Source organism: Camarhynchus parvulus, chromosome 1A, assembly GCF_901933205.1.
Source record: "Camarhynchus parvulus chromosome 1A, STF_HiC, whole genome shotgun sequence".
Lineage (NCBI taxonomy): Eukaryota > Metazoa > Chordata > Aves > Passeriformes > Thraupidae > Camarhynchus > Camarhynchus parvulus.
Genome location: NC_044586.1, coordinates 22,364,076 through 22,384,223, shown reverse-complemented (window position 1 = coordinate 22,384,223; position 20,148 = coordinate 22,364,076). Strand labels below are relative to the sequence as shown.

Genomic DNA, 20,148 nt, shown 5'->3' with positions numbered 1-20,148 from the left:
ACTACTCATCAGCTACAAAGCAAGCAGAAAGGAAATACTTAATTTTCCTTAGCGTGAGGAAGTTAACTTGGTGCATAAAAAAGGCTGAAAAATGGGAAACTGAACTGGCTTGAGGAGGGTCACAATCTTGTCTGCTTAACCTGGGCTTGGAGGTTTATGTGAGGAAGACCCATGCAGCTTCTCCCAGAAGGCCACGCTAGGGCCAGGCTTGCTCTCTGCTGGCCCTGGACCAGCCCTCTCCAGGAGGAGAAGGGCTGTGTGTGTCCTCAGCTCTGGCTACCACAGCCCAACACTTACCTATGAAAGGGCTGTGCAGAGCAGAAAAAGCCTTTGTGACCCTCTGAGATCAACTGAGGAGACAGAAAAAGGCTTCTTGCAAACCCTGGAGAGTCCCATTGTATTTGCAGAAACAGGTGAGGTGCATGTCCCAGGAAGCACAGTAGGCAGGCACTGCAAGTGCTGTGCTAATGCTGCATCCTTTAGCAGAGTTTCTGTCATGGGGCTGGCCTCAAGTGATTTGCTAGAGCCGCTCTTCACACCCACTCACATCTCACACAGCACAGCTCACACCACACCCGTGTTCTCATTTTCACACCACGCTGCCACTGAGGTGCACTTCATTTTGGCTAGAGTAAAACCTGTCAGGGCTGTGCAGAGGCTCAGGAGCAGCTCTCCTGTGCTGTGCCATGCCCTGCCCTGCTGCCACTATGAGCACAGCATCCTCTTGTAGCCAGCAAAAGAATCTGGAGCCAGGCTAACCTGCTTCCGCTGGATTTCAGCCTGGTTTTCCAGAGGGACAAAAATCAAGAAGACACACTTTTACTTGGAACAAACTTTTTTAAAATTTATTTTATAGATCACACCAGCCTGAGTGATCTGTAAATGCTGGTCACAAAAGAGAGATCACACCACCTCCTTTGCACAAATTGAAGTGAACCTTCTTTCAGTCTCGGCAGTCTCCTTCATTTGGAGCACAAGGAATGGAGAAAGAGAAAACCGCCTGGAGCTCCCTGCTCCCTTCAGAAGCAGAGGGCAGTGAAATCAGATGCAGTTTGATGCTGCTACAGGGCCAGAAGACAAACAAGCCAGGCCCTGGTGCCCTGCTCAGCCACACCTCACACCCCCTCACAATGCGGGTGCTATTAGTGTTGTAGCCGCCTATAGTTCCTCCCTAGCCAGGAGAGTGCTGGTATTTAGGCACATAGCTTGGAAAAGGACTGTCTGACCTCCCCTTCCACCCAGTGCAGTCTCTAAGGCAAAGGACCCTGCTCTCCAAACCACCTTTCTTGCCTCTCCCGTGCCGCTTGATGCTCTTGGAGTGCTGGTGTTGGCAGTGGGAGATGCGCTCTGCCACTCAGCCCGCCTGGAAGCTCACCCCGAGCCACAAGGTGAGCTGGGATGAACTCCACACAGGTGACACAGAGTGAGGAACAGGAACAACCTGCTAAGGAGGGACAGAAACTTTGCAGTCTCTCTCTGATTAAAATAAAAGTCCTTCATTGGAGGAGGAAGCCCTCAGAGACCGCACCTGCTGGGGGGAGCCATGATTTGCTGAGGATGCCACCTCCTCCTCAAAATGTTACCACGCTCCCAGAGCTCACCACAAGCTGGCAGAGGATAATTCCTGTCCTCACCAGAGCCAAGGGAGGAGGTAGGGTTAGAAGAAAAGAGATCAAAATAAGCAGGGAATCAATCACTTGAAAAACTCATTAAATGGTTAAAAAAACCATTCTAACAGTAATTTGTAAACTGTCCTTGCAGGGCCTTCTTGGAGAAGCCAGAATTTCTCATTAAGAAAAATAAAATCTTAAAAAAAATTCAGTGAAAATCAGAAAAGTTGCCATGTACTTCCAACCTTGAAAGAACTTCCATAAATTTGGTACCAATTTGTCACTGCCCTCTTTGACCAAGAGGGGAGAAGACAAATCCTACTTCTGCCATGGCAAAGTTTGGCCAGTGAGTTCCAAAAAGGTTTTGGAAATCTTGGAGTAAACCAAATCAAGGGGAGGTCATGTTAGCCTGGTGTCTCTGTTCCAAAGGTATCTTACCACCTGTGACCTCTGTCCGTCGGGGTGAGAAGGCTTTCTCTGGCTCAAGGACGGACTGAGTGCTCCTGCACTGTTCTTAATACTGTCAGTGGAGCTGCTGCAGCCTTGGGAGGCAGGGAAGATTTGCTCCAATGTGCACTGAACAAACACTGGGAAAAGCAGCACAAGGGGAAGGGGAACTGGGTGGGTAAATGTCTGCCCATTTAACTCTGTTGCTAGTTAAAATTTTAAGTGCTTTCAACATTATTTGAGAATATTGAGCATAGGATCCCTGAACTTAACATCAACAACTGCTTTTCAATTTGTTTCCCTCTTAGATCTCCAACTAAGGAACTTTATCACCATCTCCTTCAAACTTCAGTCATTACAACATTAAATTAAATCCACTTAGAAGTAGTTTAAGAGGGAGGGAATCCAAAACATTTGGCACAAGGCCACAGTGGTGATGAAACGATGCTCCATGGAGCCATCCTAAACAACCTGTTTTAACCTTTGCAAGTCTGAAATTTCTGGCATCTGATAACCCCTGGATCTGAGACAGCAAATAGGGGAGGAACAGCAAGTCCTGTGGACAGAAAGGGGTGAGGGAGGAGGGAGGCAACTAACTGGCTCTTTGCAGCTCTATCCAGACTCCCCTCTCATCTTCATGCACACAAAATATAATAAAAACTAATAAGAATAAAAACTAAGCCCATGATGTACAAAAATGTGTCAACAGGGGGAGGAGGAAGGTGTCAGTTACTCAGTTCTCTGTCTTATCACCTTCATTAGCTTATAAATTATGCTCCTCTCCATCGCTTCCTGCAGGGAGGAGGGACGATTCTTCTGCAGCCAATCAGCTGGGATGGGTTTTGGTTTACGCTGCTCTGGATCTTTTGGATAAGAAATGAAGGGATGGGGAGGAATTCTTCAGAGAGAGGAGGAATAAGAAATTCAGCAGCCACTGGCAGGAGTCACACAGGCTCCCTGAGATTTCACTTTATGGCGCTGACCCCCACGTCGACGGCCTCCTCCTCCGACTTTTGACTGAAAAACAAGACTGACTTTAGTGCAAAGCAACCCCTCAGCTGGGATATCAACACAGAAGGAATTCAGATGGATCACACACACATTCAGACAGTGGCAGGGAGTTGTCACTGAACAGCTTTCTACCACTGCAGGAAGGAGATAAGGCAGGAGGGAGACAGACACACCATGAAGGAAGGAGGAGAAACAGAGCACAAGGAAGTTTTGCCCTTCAAGCTGGGAAGACTTTGATTTCCCAAGTTTCTAAATACTTCCCTCCCATGAGAGCCAGCAAGTGCCACGGGGCTCAGCATACAGGAAATCAAGGCCTCAGGCTCCCTTGACTTTGTACAGAATTGAAGGAGAGCCCCCCACCCGCTATCATGGCTCTCTACCTGACTTTTCCCAACCCCAGCAAACCTACTGTTTCTCTTTGAGAACAGCCAAATACCTTATTGCCCTCACGGCTGTGGGGCTCTTCATCCAGGGCAGGCTGAGGGGATGCAGCAAGGAGAGAGAGGAAGACGTAAGCAAGAACAAAAGCAACCCAGAGTCTCAGGGGGAGGGATGAAACAAAGAGCAAGCTGGGACCACTACTTACAACCACAGTGACGCTACAGAAAGACAAGGACGAGGTGGAGGACTGGTGTGAAGCCCCAGGCACATGCAGAGGGAGAGAACCCCTGCTAGGGGACCCCTTTGATGAGCAGTCTGGCTCAAGAGGGTGAGATTTGACCATGGCAACTAATATAGCATTAAGAAGGGGAACACTGTCACTTAACAGAGTGGGTTCCTGAACCCTTCACTTCCTGAGCAAGTACCCTACAAGGAGAGGACCTTTCTTCTATCAGTAATAAAGCTGGTCAGTAGGCCTGCAGTGAGAATTGAGTTTCCATTCCTTTCAGGCCAGAAAGACTAGGTATCCCCCAGGGAGACAAGCTGAACTGAGAAGTCCTAACCAACAAAACAACCTGGATAAATTTCTCTAAAGAGAAATTTAATGCCTTTCCTTCTTCTTGGATGTCCCCATCCTTATTTTTTGACAGGGCAGATGACCTGTACCTAATACTTAGGTTGTAATTTCTCTAGTGTAGAGATATTCTACCTTTCATTCAGACATCAAAGACTTGTTCTGTGACTGGTTGTTGTTTGTTTCACTAGTTCAGCTACTGGGTATATAGAGACACTTCTTCACTGTGCACATGGTCAAAGCAGTGAAACAGTTTGCCAAGGGAGGTTGTACAGTCTTCCTCCTTGGGAGGTTTTTAAGACATGACTGGATAAAACCCTGAGCAACCTGGTCTGACCTCACAGCTAATCCTATTTAGAGCAGGAGGTTAGACTAGACACTTCCTGAGATCCAACCTGAACTGTCCCAGTACTCTGAGCTGCTGTCCGCTGGAAGGTCAGCCATGGAGTCATCCAGACATCAGAGAATTATGATTCCTGCTGTGAGACTACTTATCTTTCTATTTGTTCCTTTTGCAAGATGAGTTCAAGGTATGAGGGGCTAATACTTGTGCTTTAGGGTGCCCTTCCTCCAACAGATGAAACCACGACACAAACAGCTAGGGCAGACATGGTATTTTCCTCACTTACCAATGGTTGCAGGGCAGTAGGTGTCAGTGGTGCTGCAGCTGTTGAGGGGGCCTCATCCCCAGCTGCTGGGCCTCCAGCTGCCATCCCAGCGGCGGGAACACCATCCTCTCGTTTCGTAACAGCTCCCTTCTTTGTTGACTGCATCTTGATCTGCTGTGGTTTGGAGTTCATTGGTGAGTTATTGGTGGTCTGGAGTAGCTGCAAATTGCAAAGGGAGAGGCCAAACTCAGCATTAAAATAGCCAGGATGATCTGGCAAGGTTCAATGCTGCTTTTAACAAAAAGCCTCTGGAGAATTTGTAAAAATAACCAGAAAGAGAAGGATGCAGCAGCAGCAGCTGTTCAAAGAAACCTAGACCTCTGATCTTCCACCCTTGGAAAGGCCACTTGGCTGAGGTGACACTCTAACCTCCACAACATGACTCAAATGGAGCAGCTACAAGATGTCAGAAAGAGACTGAGCCTTAAGAACCAGCAGCATACGGCTCAGCCCCTCCCTTTACCTTCCCTCATTCACACCAGCTAAAGACCCACCACATGACATCGGTCATCTTCGACTCATGTCAGGCCTGATGCTTGTGGTTGAAGCACAGCCTCTTCCCTCAATTTTCCCGAGCTATCTGGATTCTCCTGCTGACTTCTCAGTGCAAGAAGTCACTAATGGGCAGAAGCAGGTGGCACTCAGCAGCCTTTACCTTAGTGATGGTACCCACGGCTTTGGTGCGGCCTTCCCGGAAGACGAGCCGCTGGTCTATGTGTAAATACTCCGGGGTTTTGATGAAGCGGAAGTGCACGGTGGCCTTGTCCCCTGTGCGCAGGCAGTCCTTGTCCATGCTGAGAATCGTGGCTGTCTGACGGATGCTGCCACAATGCACTGTGAACGCAAAGCACAGAGGCTTTCAGCACCCAGGCCCATTAGTGGAATGAGCTTCAGAGACATACCTGAGGCAGCTCCTCATGGCAGCAAAGACCATACAGGTCACAAAGGCAGCTGCCTTTGTTCCATCCCCAAAAAACACATGCACATCAGCTAGAACAGCTGCCGTCAAATCCTGCCTGTCCTGAAGCACCCTCAACAGAATCCTACACACCAAGCAGCTGGGCTGGAAGACAGGACCCAAAATTAGCACCAGCACTTTCCATCAGTGTTTGAAAGTGGAGAATATTTGCACCATGGAGATACAGCACAGGTAGGCTCCAGGTACATTTCAGAGTACACATCTCCTTTTTACCTTATAGCTGCCCCACTCTCCTCTGTAAGCTCCCTTCCCTCTTCCCTTCCACAATGCTGGGAAAGGCAAAACCAGGAACTATGGCATATATTCAGGTTGGCAGAGACATGAGTAGCAAAATTGTCAGGCTAGATCAGATACAAAATGCTACCACTGGGAAACAAAGACAATCCAACATTGACACACATACCCATGGCCTGGTATCGCGGGCTGATGGTGGTGGGGTGATGGAGCACCAGAATCTCTGCTTCAAACTCCCACGACGCTTGTGGATTCAGGCGGGGTGACACCATTACCATGCCTTTCCGGATGGAAGAACGCTTGATCTGAAAAGCAGAGACACAAAAAACCTTAGCATGATTCTCTGGGGAAGGAATCTGTTGCTCTGGCTGACTGCATCCAGCAGAATCCTAAGGGATTTCACAGATACTACCTCATGCCCAGCAAAAGGCAAAGCAAGAGCTGCATAGCTGCATGCTATGTATAGGATATAATGTAAAGGTTGCAAAAATCAAATTCAGCTGAAGTTTATAAGGAAGCTTTAGAGTACTAGAAATGCTGGACACTTGGCACATTTACCTCACTGATCCTTTAAAAGCAAAACATACATCCTGGTTGCACACTATCCAAGGAAATGATCTCTCCTAAATCATGATGTCTGTTAATATAACATGATAAGCCTGAACACATGAAATACGGTGTAGCTTAAAGTATATCCCCTTAAAATCAGTGAAGCTTCTATTGACAGAAACCTTTTGCAAGACAAGTCATATCAAATTTTGCTGATTTTTAAATCCCAAATCATGCAGTTGGTCCTACAAGCCAAGAGGAGTAGTGTAAATACATTGTGCAGGCTACTAATGCACTTCCAGAACACAAGGAGACTTTTCTTGCAATGCCTCCACTTTCTTAGATATCTCCAGCATCATTATCAAGTGGCATTCCTATCCCCTGGCAGCTGGTAGGAGGAAAAACCAGGATGTGGAACCACAGAGGTTCTATGGGATTCCATTCCACTGCAACATGAGGCAGCTGATGTTTGCAGAAACAGCCTTACTGCAGCTGATCTTCTAGAACATTCTAAAATTAAGAGTGCAGTTCCTGTTCTGGGGGTCTAGAGGAGACCATCTCACCTTCTTCAAGGCAAAGGAGGCAGTCTGGCCTCCCCGCACCTCCTTGACGGGCATCCTCTTGCGATGGATGGACTTGACAGCAATAGGGAGGAAGTTGCCAAGGGGATCTGGCCCCAGCAGCAGGGTGTCATTTAGCTTGATTAGGCCTCTCAGCGTCGTCCCAGAGACAACTGTTCCTACACCCTATGCCAAAAAAGAAAAAAAAAGTAATTGTGGTTACTCTACCAGGCCAGCAGAAGAGCTCTAGAACTCTCCTCTGTAGAGAAGACATCTTCTTCAGACTAAAAGAGGGAACACAGTATTTTTCCAAACACCAGGCTCCTTACCGGGACAGAGTAAGTATCGTCTATCTGGAATTCTGCAGGCTCTTCTTCCCTGTAACTGGTCCGTGGAGACAAGAGATTAAGAAACATCTTCAGCAAATCTAGATTCTCCCCAGTAACATTTGAAATCTGGAAAATTGGGCACATCCTGTAAAGGAAAATTGATGAAAATGGAGTTAGTTCACCTTCCTACCTGGCTTTCCACATGTAGGGAGACATCCAAAATCTTGGGACTAATTCAATATACTGTGCTAGGAAGGGAGAGCCTGACAAACAATCAGATGCACAACACCCCATATTTGAAAACCTGCAATGTTGCCTCTGCCTTCCAATGACATTTGGGAAAAGGTGTAAGGTTCTGAAGAAAGGACTGAAGGAAGCCAAATGCCCTGCTGTCTTCTGCAGACTGCCCAGAAGCAGCCTCTCATTTCTGCCTCAGAGAGGGGAACACAAGCAGGTCAACCTCAAAATCAACACACTCTTATGGAACACACTCCACATGGCAGATGCAACCTTCACACATCTAGACAATGGGACTCTCTGAATCTCCTCACCCAGTCTCCACATAGGATTGAAAGAGAATCATTCTCCTCTACTCCAGTTACCTCTCTGAGCTGAAGTTGGAGGCTGTTACAATGACATCATCCTTGCTCTGAACCAGCACGGGAATCTTCCTGCACCCTGGGGACTTCAGCAGTCGCTGTAACAGCTTCAGGGTTTCTTAAAGGGTGAAATGAATATTGTTAGGGCAGCATCTCCCCTCTTTACAAATCACTTTTGTGGGGTCTCTCCCCACAGGGAGACAGGTGCTCTGGCCACAGATAAGACAGGAGAAGATGGCTAAAGGTGAGACTGTGAGTTTGCTGCAGCCCAGGTAGGACTTAGGAGCCATTCCATCTTCTATTTCACACCAGCTAGCCTGCTGCCAAGCGACGCCAACATGAACAGACAGACAAGTTTGCAGTGCTGTGAAGTAGACATTTTGTAGCTGTCTATTAGTAGCTTTCCTCTTTCTAGAAAGGATTTTTCATAGTGTATTAATTGAAAATCACGACTCAGTCACAGAAATATTTGAGAATATGCTAATTGCAAATCAATTTTGACCAAACAAACCTCAATACATTTTCCCTGGCAGTCAACTTGCCATAGGAGGCTGGAGAAGCATGAAAGAGGTAAAGATTATCATCACAGACTAGGACAATGCGGGTGGACCACACTCAGAAATCAGTGTTTTGGGACAAATCTCATGGCTCCCAATTTTCAGCTTTTGCCTCTTTTTAACTTATATTCTAAGCCTCATATCCAGCAGCCAGCAGGGGCGTTACCTGATGCACTAGTATCAACCTCCTACAAAGTGCCTGACAATAAATAAAGAAAAAACAGAAAAAGGTACTAAGGGCTTAAAAGAGCAAACCATTTATGTTCTACAGTTGTCATCCAATTAGATGGGTTTTTGTAAACAAATGACTGCCTATGGGAAAGTAATGTTTTGGATACAGAAACACAAACATCTAATCAAGCCATCTGCTCTTCACAGACATACTTGAGTCAAATCTTGAGTCTTTTTACTTTTAACAGAGCTTGTCACAGGAGTAGCTTCTCCCAAGAGCAGCTCTTCTTTCCTCACACTGAGCCAAAGGTTCTCCTTCCTTCCCAGTTATTATCTTATAGTCAGGCCTTACATTTATTTGCCAAACATCTTCATAGTATAGAGATATACAGATTATCTTCTGATTACATGCATCTATTTGCTTGAAACATATTTAGGATTTTTTATAATAATGCACTGAACTACATACAGTACCAGGAGCATTCACTTCTCTGATTCTTAGGACTGATTATCAAAAAAACCCATTGCTCCAATTAACCACAGCATGTTTCTGAAGGCGTGAGAAATGCTTAAAGAGAATTTTAAAAGTGGGAACAGGTCACAGCCCGAAAAAACATCATGCATGGGTTAATGGGATACTGCTGGGGTTTAGAGACGCTTCTTTAATTGTGCTGAGAAAAAGATCACTAGCCCATGCTACTTGTTGCCAGCGCCCCTTGTGTCTACTTCTGCCATCGCCCCTTGTGTCTACTTCTGCCTCCCATCCTGGTACCACAGCCTACATACGTAGCTGCTTTAAACCATGATTTATTAAGTGTTGGTTGGTTGTTCAGACAAGAGGAAGGAGCTGCTGTAGTTATGCCAGCATACCTGAGAAGTGCCCAGGTGAGCAGGAGGTAACAAGCAGCTGCCCCTTCACCAACAGCAGGGGGAGATCAAGTGCGATCACAGCTTAAGATCACACTCAAACTGTGGGCAGAGAAGAAAGCAGCTTTCAAAAGAACTTCCAGACTTCTTCTCCAGTTTTAAATATCCAGAGAGAAAGCAAAGCCCAAACCCCAACTGTATGCTGCTCCTCTTAGAGCTCAATTAAGCAAAACCTTGTAGCAAACACTTTTGGGCTGCTAAGCTGAGTCCCCCGCGTGGGTAAGTTTGACATGGTGAGTGTAAGTCAACCACCTGCAAAATGAGCAAGGGAAAAAGACAGATTTCTGGAAGGTGTTTAGGATGCAGTCAGAACCAGATTAAGCAGCTTTCTTCCAGCAGTAATTGCTGAACCCAAGCAGAGGACAGCAACACACAGAGGTAAGAAACAGCCCTGGAGAGAGCCTGTAAGACTCACCTTGCAGGATGTTGGCGGGGCACATGTCAATCTTGGTCACCACAACAAAGACAGGAACGTTAAGTGCAAGCGCCAGGCCTAAGTGCTCCTTGGTCATTCCAACAATCCCAGCATTACTCCCAACCTACACCAGGGATATAAAATACAGGGATGTCAATGTTCCTTCTGCAGTAAGCTGGATTACCAAGAAGGCCTTGTGTCAGACATGCAGCAGACTGTGGTTAAGTTGTAGATGTGCCACTGGGGCCATACGACCAGACCCAGCTCATCTCAGAGGTTGTTGGACACTAGCAGAGGACTGACTCATTTCTCCTCAGTTTTAAAATTCAGAAATCCTTCCATTTTCAAGAATCACAAACTTTGGGCCTGTCTGGGACTGACAGTCCTGGGGCACTTGCCTCACAGTACAGGACATATAGCCACAGAGGCTTCTGCTCTTCTGTACACTGTGAGATGCTGCCTCCCTCTAAAACCCCACAGGCACTTTGCAACAGGAAAGAAGTCGAGGCTGTTAAAGCTGTGAACAGCCCCATTCCAGCTGGTATGGTCCATCTTTCTTGCTACCTACCATAAGCATGCAGAAGTCAGGCAAGTGGCCGGTCATGCCAAAGACGGTGGTTTTCAGGTATTTTTCGTGACCAGCCAGGTCAATGAAAGTAATGACCTTGGTGGATTTCTCACAGATCTTTGTCCATTCCAAGCTGCCACCGTGGCTGTCAGGTTTGTTCACCACATTGCCCTCGCTGTCGAAGCCCAGAATGTCGTTGCCCACGCTGCTGGTACGGCCTGACTCGATCTCGTGCTTGTGGCGGAAGAGCTTTTGCCGAGCAAAGCCCCGGCCGTTGTCTAACTCGCCGTGGGTCAAGACACCCAGCAAGGTGCTCTTCCCTGCGTCCACATTGCCAACTACTGCTACCCTGCAGGGGAAAGGAAAAGGAGCCTGGTAAAATATGGTACCTGAACAAATGAACAAGTGAGCCAAAAAACCCAAACATCACTGTTCCTGCAAATAACTGGCTTTTGCTCCCTATCCTTCAAACAGACATTAAAAAATGTTAGACCTTCACAAGCAGAGCAGAGATTCTTTTACAGTTATTAACTAACAGCAAAGATCCCAGACTCTGGGGACTGGGATGTGGAAGACTGTGGAAAGACTGTCACGGGTGTCCATAACATAGTCAACTGAATGTGACGTTGCTTGATGCCACACAGTGTCTCTATTCCAACTCCTTACCTCTGCAATCTAACATAAACACTGTGGCAATTCAAAAGGAAGACTAAATCCCAACTTGGTCTAGAACACCTCTGCCTTTCTCACATTTCTTATGTTGCAACAGCACCAAGCACTAAGAAGAGCACAAAAATTAAAATTGTTGTTCCCAGAAAAGGATAAGCTAAAAAAAAGTGAAATATTTTAGGAGAAAGCCATGTCCTACAGCAAGTTCCTTCTTCGATCAATGTGGCTATTATGGCTGTTGGCAAATGTTGGAAATTCTCTCCATCCAGGTCTGGGCAGACTCTCAAGTCATGTTATATAAGCTAGTTATATGTCCATTAAAAGGTGACTTGGATCATCACAGTCTTGGAACAGAACTGGATCCTTTGTCAAAAGTACTGTATTCCAGCAGTGTGCATATATACACATACACACCAGCCACACGTGCACACACCCTCTGGCAACCCAGCATACTAAAAGATGCCCCCAACTGTGAGATTGTCACCCAGAGAGCCAGCCAGCTGTCACCCAGCCCTCTGCTAAACACAGGCAAATTTCCACCAACAGTTTGCTCACAAAAGAGACAGCAACAACAACAAAAAGGCAATTTCATCAGCAAGGAGTGGTCAAGCTCGACTCCCTTTGTTGGGTAGCTCCAACACCCAGACCAGAAGCGGCGTTGCTGGCTCAGCAGCACGCACTGCTCACAGGGCAAAAATGCAGCTGAGCTGCTGACTAACCCTGTCTCCACCCGGCTCCTCACCTGACCTCCAGGAAGTCGTTGTCACCCACACGTTTCCGAACCAGGTAGTCGCGCACCTTGCCCCCGGCCTCCTGGTGCTCCCTCAGGAGGATCACGTCTGCCTCGATCTGCTCTGCCATGCTCTTCAACGTGGCATAGGACGCCTCCATGTCTGCCTCGCTCAGCCCGTACTCAGTCCCATCTGGTGTGGTGTGGGGGAGACAAAGGCAGTCAGTGAGCATCACCTTGCAACAGACAGAGCATTGTCATCCTGCCTGCAACCTTCACACCCACTGGGATTTGTATGTGGACTGGAGGTGTCAGCCATGTACACAGAACAAACACCCTTGGCCCAAAATAAAAAGGGATGGTCTTCACTTTAAGTCTTAAAAGACACTAGAAAACCACAATCATTCATCTAGAGGAGTTTTCTTCACAATCTTTACAAGCAAATATGTAGTGATTGGCAACAAAGACACATTTCTGTCTAATTCCCTTACTTCACCTGCTGAAGGTACTTTGTGTCCTTCAGTCAGATAAAGTATCTCCTCTCACATTGCAAGAAGACGTAAAGCATTAACAAAAGCAAAGCCCTGAGTGAAGCATCACCACAATTAGCTAGTAAATGTGGCACTGCTTCCTCTGAGCAGCTCACCCAAGCAAAAGAGCTGACAGAGCATGCCAGTGGCAACTATCTAGACAGGGTCAAGGCCATCACTATCTCTTTCCCAATCCAGGTGCTGTGAAGGTGCACAGATTTGACCCCAGAGTCTCCTCTGTGGGTAAAAAAAGCCCACAAAACAACAAACAGAGGTGGAGAGCCACACTGCACCCGGATGACCAAAGTTATTGCCATGTGTACATGTTCATATGCACGGCTGACTCATCAGCTGGTAAGCAGGAACTGCAGTTTGCATGAACTTATCAGCATTTTAATTACTGCCCAGCTCTAAAACTAGCTGAGTTACTGGGCAATTTCCAACCTTGCTCATAAGCTGGATGAGACTGAGGAAAACTAAAACAAGCCTTGGATTATAGGAGGGGAACAAGAAGTAGGGGACAGGAGATGGCAAGACCCAAGGGAGAAAGGGAAATGTCACTACTGGTGAACTAATAATCTTCCTGTGGCAGTCTTCAATTGTTTCTCAGTCAGCTGAGTTGGGTTATCTGTGATGATCAAAATCACACATGCTGAACGGGAATGAGAAGGAGTGACCGTGGCAGGAATACCAAAATCCTTTCTCTGTTAAAAATATCCCCATCTTCCTCAACTATACTGCGACCCAAAATGAAGTCAGAAGTTTAACTTCATATTTTAAGAAACAAACGCCTATTTCTAAGTAAATCACTGCAACAACCACCAGTTAACACTCTCACAAGGTATCCTAGAAAAGAAAGAAGGTACTAGCCTGATTAGCTAGATCTCCACTGCAGATGTGCTTATCCCAAACACTAGGATACAGTCTACATGTGGGAAGCTTGCTTGAAGGCAAGAGAATAATCCCTGGCTGCATGAACACTGGCCATCTAATTCTGGCTTCTCCTCTATGTTGGCTGCTTCACAAAACTCCAAGAAAACCCAAAAAGCACACAGTTCTGAGGTTACACAGCTCCCTCTCTCCTTTATTTCAGCCAATCCTGCAGGGTTTCATATTCCTCCTCAAACACAGCAAATGTCTGATCATGGTAATTTCATATTCAGTAGATATCCAGTATATTTGAAACATGCCTTTTTGCCTTATGATAACCACAGACAATTATTTGATATTCAGAAATGTCTATTTCAAAGCAAGGGCATGCTTTGTCCTTTACCAGCATTTACCAGCATCAGATGCAAATACTCAAATTGTCAAAAAGAACAAAAATGTAATCCATGCAAACTGCTAAAATCTGCAAAGGCAAATGACTGCAGTCACACACAAATGAATGTGACAATAAAGGTCTCATGCTGAGCAAAGGAAAACCCTTCCCTCCATAGCAGACACATACTACCACAGAAAGTCAGCAGCATATATTTTGGCTATGTGAAGTATCTATAATAAATTCCCATGGGGTAAAAATATGTTATTTCCAACAGAGCAGTGAACAAAATCAGACAGAACAAGACCTTCACAGACATTGAGGACATCTGTACTAAAGCTGTTATTATAATTTTCAATTCTTTGTCTTTTCCTGGTGTGCTCAGACAAGATACGCATTATTTTCAAAAAAGAACTTGCATGATTTTATAAAAAAATATATTTAGCTCCACTACATGAGACAGTTGTTGGCAGGGAGAAAATAAAAGAATCTGACCCACATATTCTGCTATATTTTATAAACATTTTCAATCATTCTGGAAAAGTAAGCATTAACTTCAGCAGCAGTCTAGTTAGATGAACCAGGTTTTTCTTATAATTTTAAAAATTTTTTGTTGTTTTGCTGGGGAAGCTATACTCACCTGATCCTTGTCCAATGACATAGATGGTCTCCCCACATCCCTCATCAATCCTCTCCGACATCTGCTGGAGCAAACTGTCATACTGCTCTGAAGTTGGACTCACCATCACCAGCTGGAAAAAAATATTGAATATGTATTTGCAGATGTCAGGCAAACAATTTCAAAACCAGCTTCAGTTACAAGCACAATCAATCTATGTGCTTTATTGAAAGAGAAGGAGTCTTTTTCCAGGACCGCTTTGTGGTGGTTTTGTTTTGATTTTTAAACCAGTTTTGCTGACAGCTACTTCCTTGTGACACTGCACAAGGTTGTTTGTCTGAGCTCAGAGTTCATTATGCAGGAAAATACACTTCAAAGCAAGTAAGAATACCAAGCATCTCATTTTGATGTAACCAATGTTTAAAAGCCACATGTAAGTGAACACTCCAGTATGTTTTCATTCAAGGAAAACAGAAAGGGGAGCAGATATTTTCTCCACAGAAATTCCTTAGCTGGGTACTACAATCTCTGCTGCAAAGAGTGCTGCTGCTCCCCTGAAGCATGACTGGACAGCCAGAGAAAGCCAACCAGACCTCACTGCAGAGAACACCTGGGCACCAAAATCCAGAGCATCTTTTAAGTCTTTCACATATTTGATGTCCCCTTCTGTTTTCTGAGGGGGTAGAAGAAAAGCAGAGATCACAAACAAGCATTATTTTCAAATTTTAGGTACTTTACACAACGGTGCTGAGGGGCAGACATGCAAAGCAATTTCTATGAGCACATCTGGAGGTTTCAGCAGAGGAGAGCTGCAGTTTTGTGTATGTTGTGTGCTGCAGAGCCAGCAGCTCTGCTAACAACAAACTCTGACTGCAGCTATTGCAATAATCAAATTTCCTTTGCCCTTCCCTTCAGGAACATCAAAAGAATGAAAAAATAAAACAGAAACAAAGCAGGAAATGGGGACAAGAGGGTGCTTCAGGAATGATTTTTCATAGACTGGAATAGCACCATTTCTGGCAGGAACCTGCACTGCTCACACAGTTCAGCAGAGGACACTTGCACAGAGCAGCCACAATGGTGGCATGGCAGTGACAGACCAAGGAGACCTCCATCAGCCACTCTACCTGCTCTCTGGCTGCCTCCATGGTTACAAATCTCTTGGTGGCTGAGCATCCCAGTACAGTAGGGATGTACTGGGATGCTCAGCCACCAAGAGCAATTGATACACATTTCTGTGAAAAAGGCACTTTTAGTAACAGTTATTAAAGGCTGACACCCACCAAGAGCCCTAAGGGTGGGCACACCTGTGCCAACACTCAGTGACATCCACAGCTGTCCCTACATACACATCCCAAAAATCACACCCAGAAAGAAGCACTTCCCTTCCCTATGCACTGAGACTGAAAGCTGTGCTAAATCAGTTGTTTGCCTAAAACATATGGTTTAGAGCAATTGACAATAACATCCTCAAGTCTGCCCAACATACCCTAAAACACAGCCTGACTTGCTTAGCACAGTTAACACAATGTGTTTTCAAGCAGAAACTACCTTTACCACCACTATTACACACTTGATGAAGGCCATTTTTGGAAATCTAGAATGTAAAGGAACCCAAACCCTTACAAATAACATTTAAGCAGATTTCCAAAACCACAGTGATGCATGCATGCTAGGAGACTGAAGCACAGACAGCAGGTGGTGGTTAGAAGGTTTAAGGCTGCCAAAACAACTTTTTCCACAGATGTTAAGGGTCCCAGACAGCAGGGATGTGTCTGCAAGGGCCAGACAGCTACAAGAGATACAATCACCTTCACGTGCCCCTTTTGGACACATGCCCTACCTAAGCCTTTCAACTACTTGGCGTGTTCTGCAAAGTGCACCAAAGCACTCTGCTCTGCAAGGACACAGTCTTTCTATTTCATGCTATAAAAGAATGAGTTTTGCTTTTATTAGTTTTTCTTTCAGTTCTGTTTTCCTTTTAATTTCATTTTCTTCTTGAGGGAAACCACTGGATGGAAACGCACTGAGAGCGAAATCAACAACAGTCGAGAGGCTCAATCCGGGCAGGAATGGAAGGCTGTGTTTTGATGTGGAAGGCTCATTTTGCCCTGCAAGTACTTTCAGGAATACCTGGATGAACAGCAGACAAGCTCACTCTTTAGGCCAGTGCACCAGCACAAGCTAGGGACTCAGGAAGATCTCTTAAACAGGCTGTAACACACACAAAGATCAATAAAATAGCAAGGGCCACCAGCACAGGGCAAACTAACTTCAGTTTCTTCAAGTCTCATCACCAGCTTTGTTCTTCTGAGTCCAAGTGCTTCAGCAGTGTGAGCAGGCAGGGTGCTGTAACAAGTACCAAGGCACTCAGCAGCTCATTGTACCCTTTCCTCACGGGGCCAGGCAGGAGGGCTGGGGGCCTCAAACAGCACAGGCTCACTGCCATCAGCCCACAACACTGTTCCCCCACACTGCTGCTTTCACTGCCATGCACAGGTCCTCCTGAAGGGTGTTCCAGCAGCAGACTGCCTCCAAAGTTTACTCTGCAGCCCATGAAGTTCACAGCTCATAGGACACCAAGAGAAGTATCTGGAGATAAAACAGCAGCTTTCATGGATCACACTTCCAATGGCACTCAGCATTTCTGACAACTATTTCTGCAGTCACAGCCCCAGCCAGTTGTGTGGTTTCCTGGGTCACTGCAAGATGTGATGTGCTGTTTTGAAGATCTCTTTAGCTTCCTGGATGGAGAGAGCCTGTCCTCTGCCATCTCCTTGGTTGAAGAGAAGCCCTCCATTTTGGCTCCTCTGCTTTTTTTCGCTTTTCACCTTTGAGCAACCCCTCAATGCCTGCACCATGAATGCATGTTTTTAAGAGGCTTTCACAAAGTCAAAACTGTTCACTTTTGTTCTTTCCACTTTGTCAGGCACTGAGCCAGCAGGAGCCATGCAGGTCTAGCAACCTCAGGTTTCCTACAGGGCAAAAAAGTGACAATCAGTTATTGTTTTATTCTTAAGACAGCAGAAGGAAACATCTCACAAGTATGAAACGCCATCTCTCAAGTCCCTTCCCAGTCTCTGGGGAGAGGTGGCTTTGCCTGCCTCCATGAGGCAGACAAACTGTAACTATTAGGGGCAAACCAAATACTATGTGGTACACAGTGCTGCTCTTTACTGGAAAAACACAGCCTGTCATTTTGCACAGCTGGAAAGCCACCATCAGCCATCAAGGAGCTGGGGGAAAGGCACCTTCTATAGTGTCATATTTTGTTTTCTATGCCCTGTAGTCATACATTGTTCAGGTGCCACTATGCTCTGTTGTCAATGTAGATCTCAAGTAAAGTATCAGCTTCACTAATAGCCTTGTGTGCTATGGTTTTTGACCTGAAAGTTGATTACTGCTGCAGTGAAGGGAAAACAAACACCCATTAAGATCAACATGGTAATAAATTTGTGCTGATGAATAGAACTGTTTCTCTGACCAGCTGACAAGGTGCACTTGATAAGAGAATCCCAAAGTGTTCCTCTGTAAAGGAGCTCACCTTACACACAAGGAAAGGACTGGGGGAAAAGTATTAACACAGCCAGGGGTGGGTCAGAAGGACCAGGACAGAACTAGCAACTATCAAACAAACTGATTGCAGTGGGAGTCCCCATTTTAAGTAGGGACTGGAGTGGAACAATTCAACTGGGAGGACAGAAAAGACTGGGGGGGGGCAGTCAGGTTAGCTACTGCATTTTCATCATATGGGATGGCTGTTTTGAGCACGCAGTGGGAGATTAACTCAGAAAGATGGAGCAGAGCTCACAGTTTCACCTCTCATCCAAGGTGGGGATGAATGAAAAGTCCAGGGAAAAGACAGCAGATGCACCATGCTGTCTGGAAAAGTAAATTGTAATAAAGGTAAAAAAAATGCTTACCTACCACCTCCACAGCACCTCCAGATTTCTAGGAATGGAAGACAGACTGACACCACAAATGGGAGTTTGTGGGAGAAAAGCACTCTTCTCTCTTTGCCGGAGTTTTGGTCAGGTTCCTGGCTGTCAAGAATCAGTGATGCAGTCCTTGGCATCCTCCTTGGCTCTCTTCCACAGCAGTCACGTCCAAGACAAAGCACAGATCAATATTGGCATTCTGTATAAAAATCTTGTCCAGCTCATTAAGGCACGATCAATAGATACTACAGGTTTGATTTCTGTTCTTTACTATCTTACAAGACATCTTCGCAACATTTGTTTTAATACAGTACCATATTGTAAAATAGCCATTAAAAAGAAAAAGGTTTCCATGTCCACAGACAAAATTCCTCTTTCCTTCTCTGTGTATAGAGGGCAAGGAAGTCCAGGACTCTGGAACAACTTAATCCGAAAGCATGAAGAGGAGGGATGACAGAAAACTAGGAGGAAACAACAGCTATGCTGACTTCTGGATCACATAATTACAAGTGGATCAAATGAAGTTTTTAGGAGACTTTAGAGTGGGAGATTGCACCGCAGTACACCAAACTCACGGCTGAAAAAGGCATACAGTTAAAGAGATCAGCCAATGGGGAAAAAACCAGAAGACAGTGACAGAAGGCAACTAAGTCTGTGGCAGGCTCTGGCACACACAAATTACTACAATGCACCTTCCTGCAGGCTGGAAGCGAGAATGGTTCTGACAGAAATAAGACCACCACACAGTTTTATCACTGGGATCCTAGAAAGGAGCTGCACAAGGTGAACAAGCCTTTTCTGCGTTCACTTAACCCTGTCTGCAAGCTCAAAGCACCCTTGTCACTGGGCTCTTGCGCTCAAAAGTTACAAGCTCTGACCTCCTTTTAAGATTGTGGAGAAAGTCCCAGGAACTAGTACAACTGGCAGCAGAGATAACTACAGAGACCCAGCGCGGAGAGCAAACGTCAGCGGGACGTTGCAGCAGCTGACAGCTCCAAACCCTGCGCTTCCTGAGGCTGCTGCACCGGCTACGGGCTGGCGTTCCCCCCGAGCAGCCCAGGCGGGGAAGGCGCAGGGCGGAGCAACCTGCCAGCTCCCTCCTGTCCCGGCCGGGTACGGGACAACTTTGCTGCGCCTCTCCCGGCCGCCTCCACACGGCACCTCTGGCTCTGCCGCCCGCCCAGGTGATGCTGGGGCCGGCGGAGCGCTCAGGGGAGCCTCCCGTCGCGGCGGAGGCAGGCGGGCCCCCGCCTCTCGCTCTCCTGCGAGGGGTGCGGGGGAGCGGTCAGGCTCGGGGGCAGGCCCCCGCGCACGGCCGATCGGCAGGGAGGAGAGCGGCGGGGGCGATGGCGCTCGCCACCGCCCGCCCCCCCGCCGGGCCTACCTTACTGGTGAGGTCGATCTCGGGCTCGCCGTTGAGCGCCTCGCCGTCCTCGCCGTCGAAGGCTGCGCGGAGGGGACAGGCGGCCGCCGCCACTCGAGGCCGGCCGCCCGGGGAGCCGGGCTCCGGGGCGAACATACAGGCCGGCACCGGGGACCCCCCGGGAACCGGGGATCTGCTCCGCTCCGCCGCCGCCATCTTCCCTTCCCTGCCCGGCTCTCCGCCCCGGCACCGCCCCCGGGCCCGCCAAGGCGGCGCCCGCCAATCATCGGCGGTGCAGCGGCCAAATTTGCATGTTGCCATGACGACGGTGGGTGGAGTAGTGGTTATTCATGAGGAGAGGCCACGCCCCCTGGAAGCGCGCGAAGCCAATGGGAGACGCACTGCCAGCTCGGCTTGTTTTCTACACATACACACACACAACAGAGCCCTCTCGACGTG

At 46.9% G+C, this 20,148-nt stretch overlaps 1 protein-coding gene across 2 annotated transcripts; it reads right to left on the bottom strand.

The window, feature by feature from the left end:
- Positions 1-817: 817 nt before the first annotated feature.
- On the bottom strand, positions 818-19,926 carry GTPBP1 (GTP binding protein 1). 2 transcript variants are annotated; one of them, XM_030959885.1, is made up of 13 exons: positions 19,711-19,926; positions 14,410-14,521; positions 11,991-12,171; positions 10,580-10,928; positions 10,012-10,135; positions 7,945-8,059; positions 7,343-7,487; positions 7,017-7,199; positions 6,074-6,209; positions 5,347-5,525; positions 4,653-4,850; positions 3,505-3,546; positions 818-3,074 (listed from the first exon to the last, which is right to left on the bottom strand). In XM_030959885.1, the coding sequence occupies exons 1-13, from the start codon at positions 19,903-19,905 to the stop codon at positions 2,982-2,984; spliced, it is 2,052 nt and encodes a 683-aa protein (XP_030815745.1). In that variant the 5' UTR covers positions 19,906-19,926; the 3' UTR covers positions 818-2,981. The 2 variants fall into 2 exon arrangements, with proteins under 2 accessions (XP_030815745.1, XP_030815746.1); XM_030959886.1 differs by lacking the exon at positions 3,505-3,546.
- Positions 19,927-20,148: the final 222 nt, after the last annotated feature.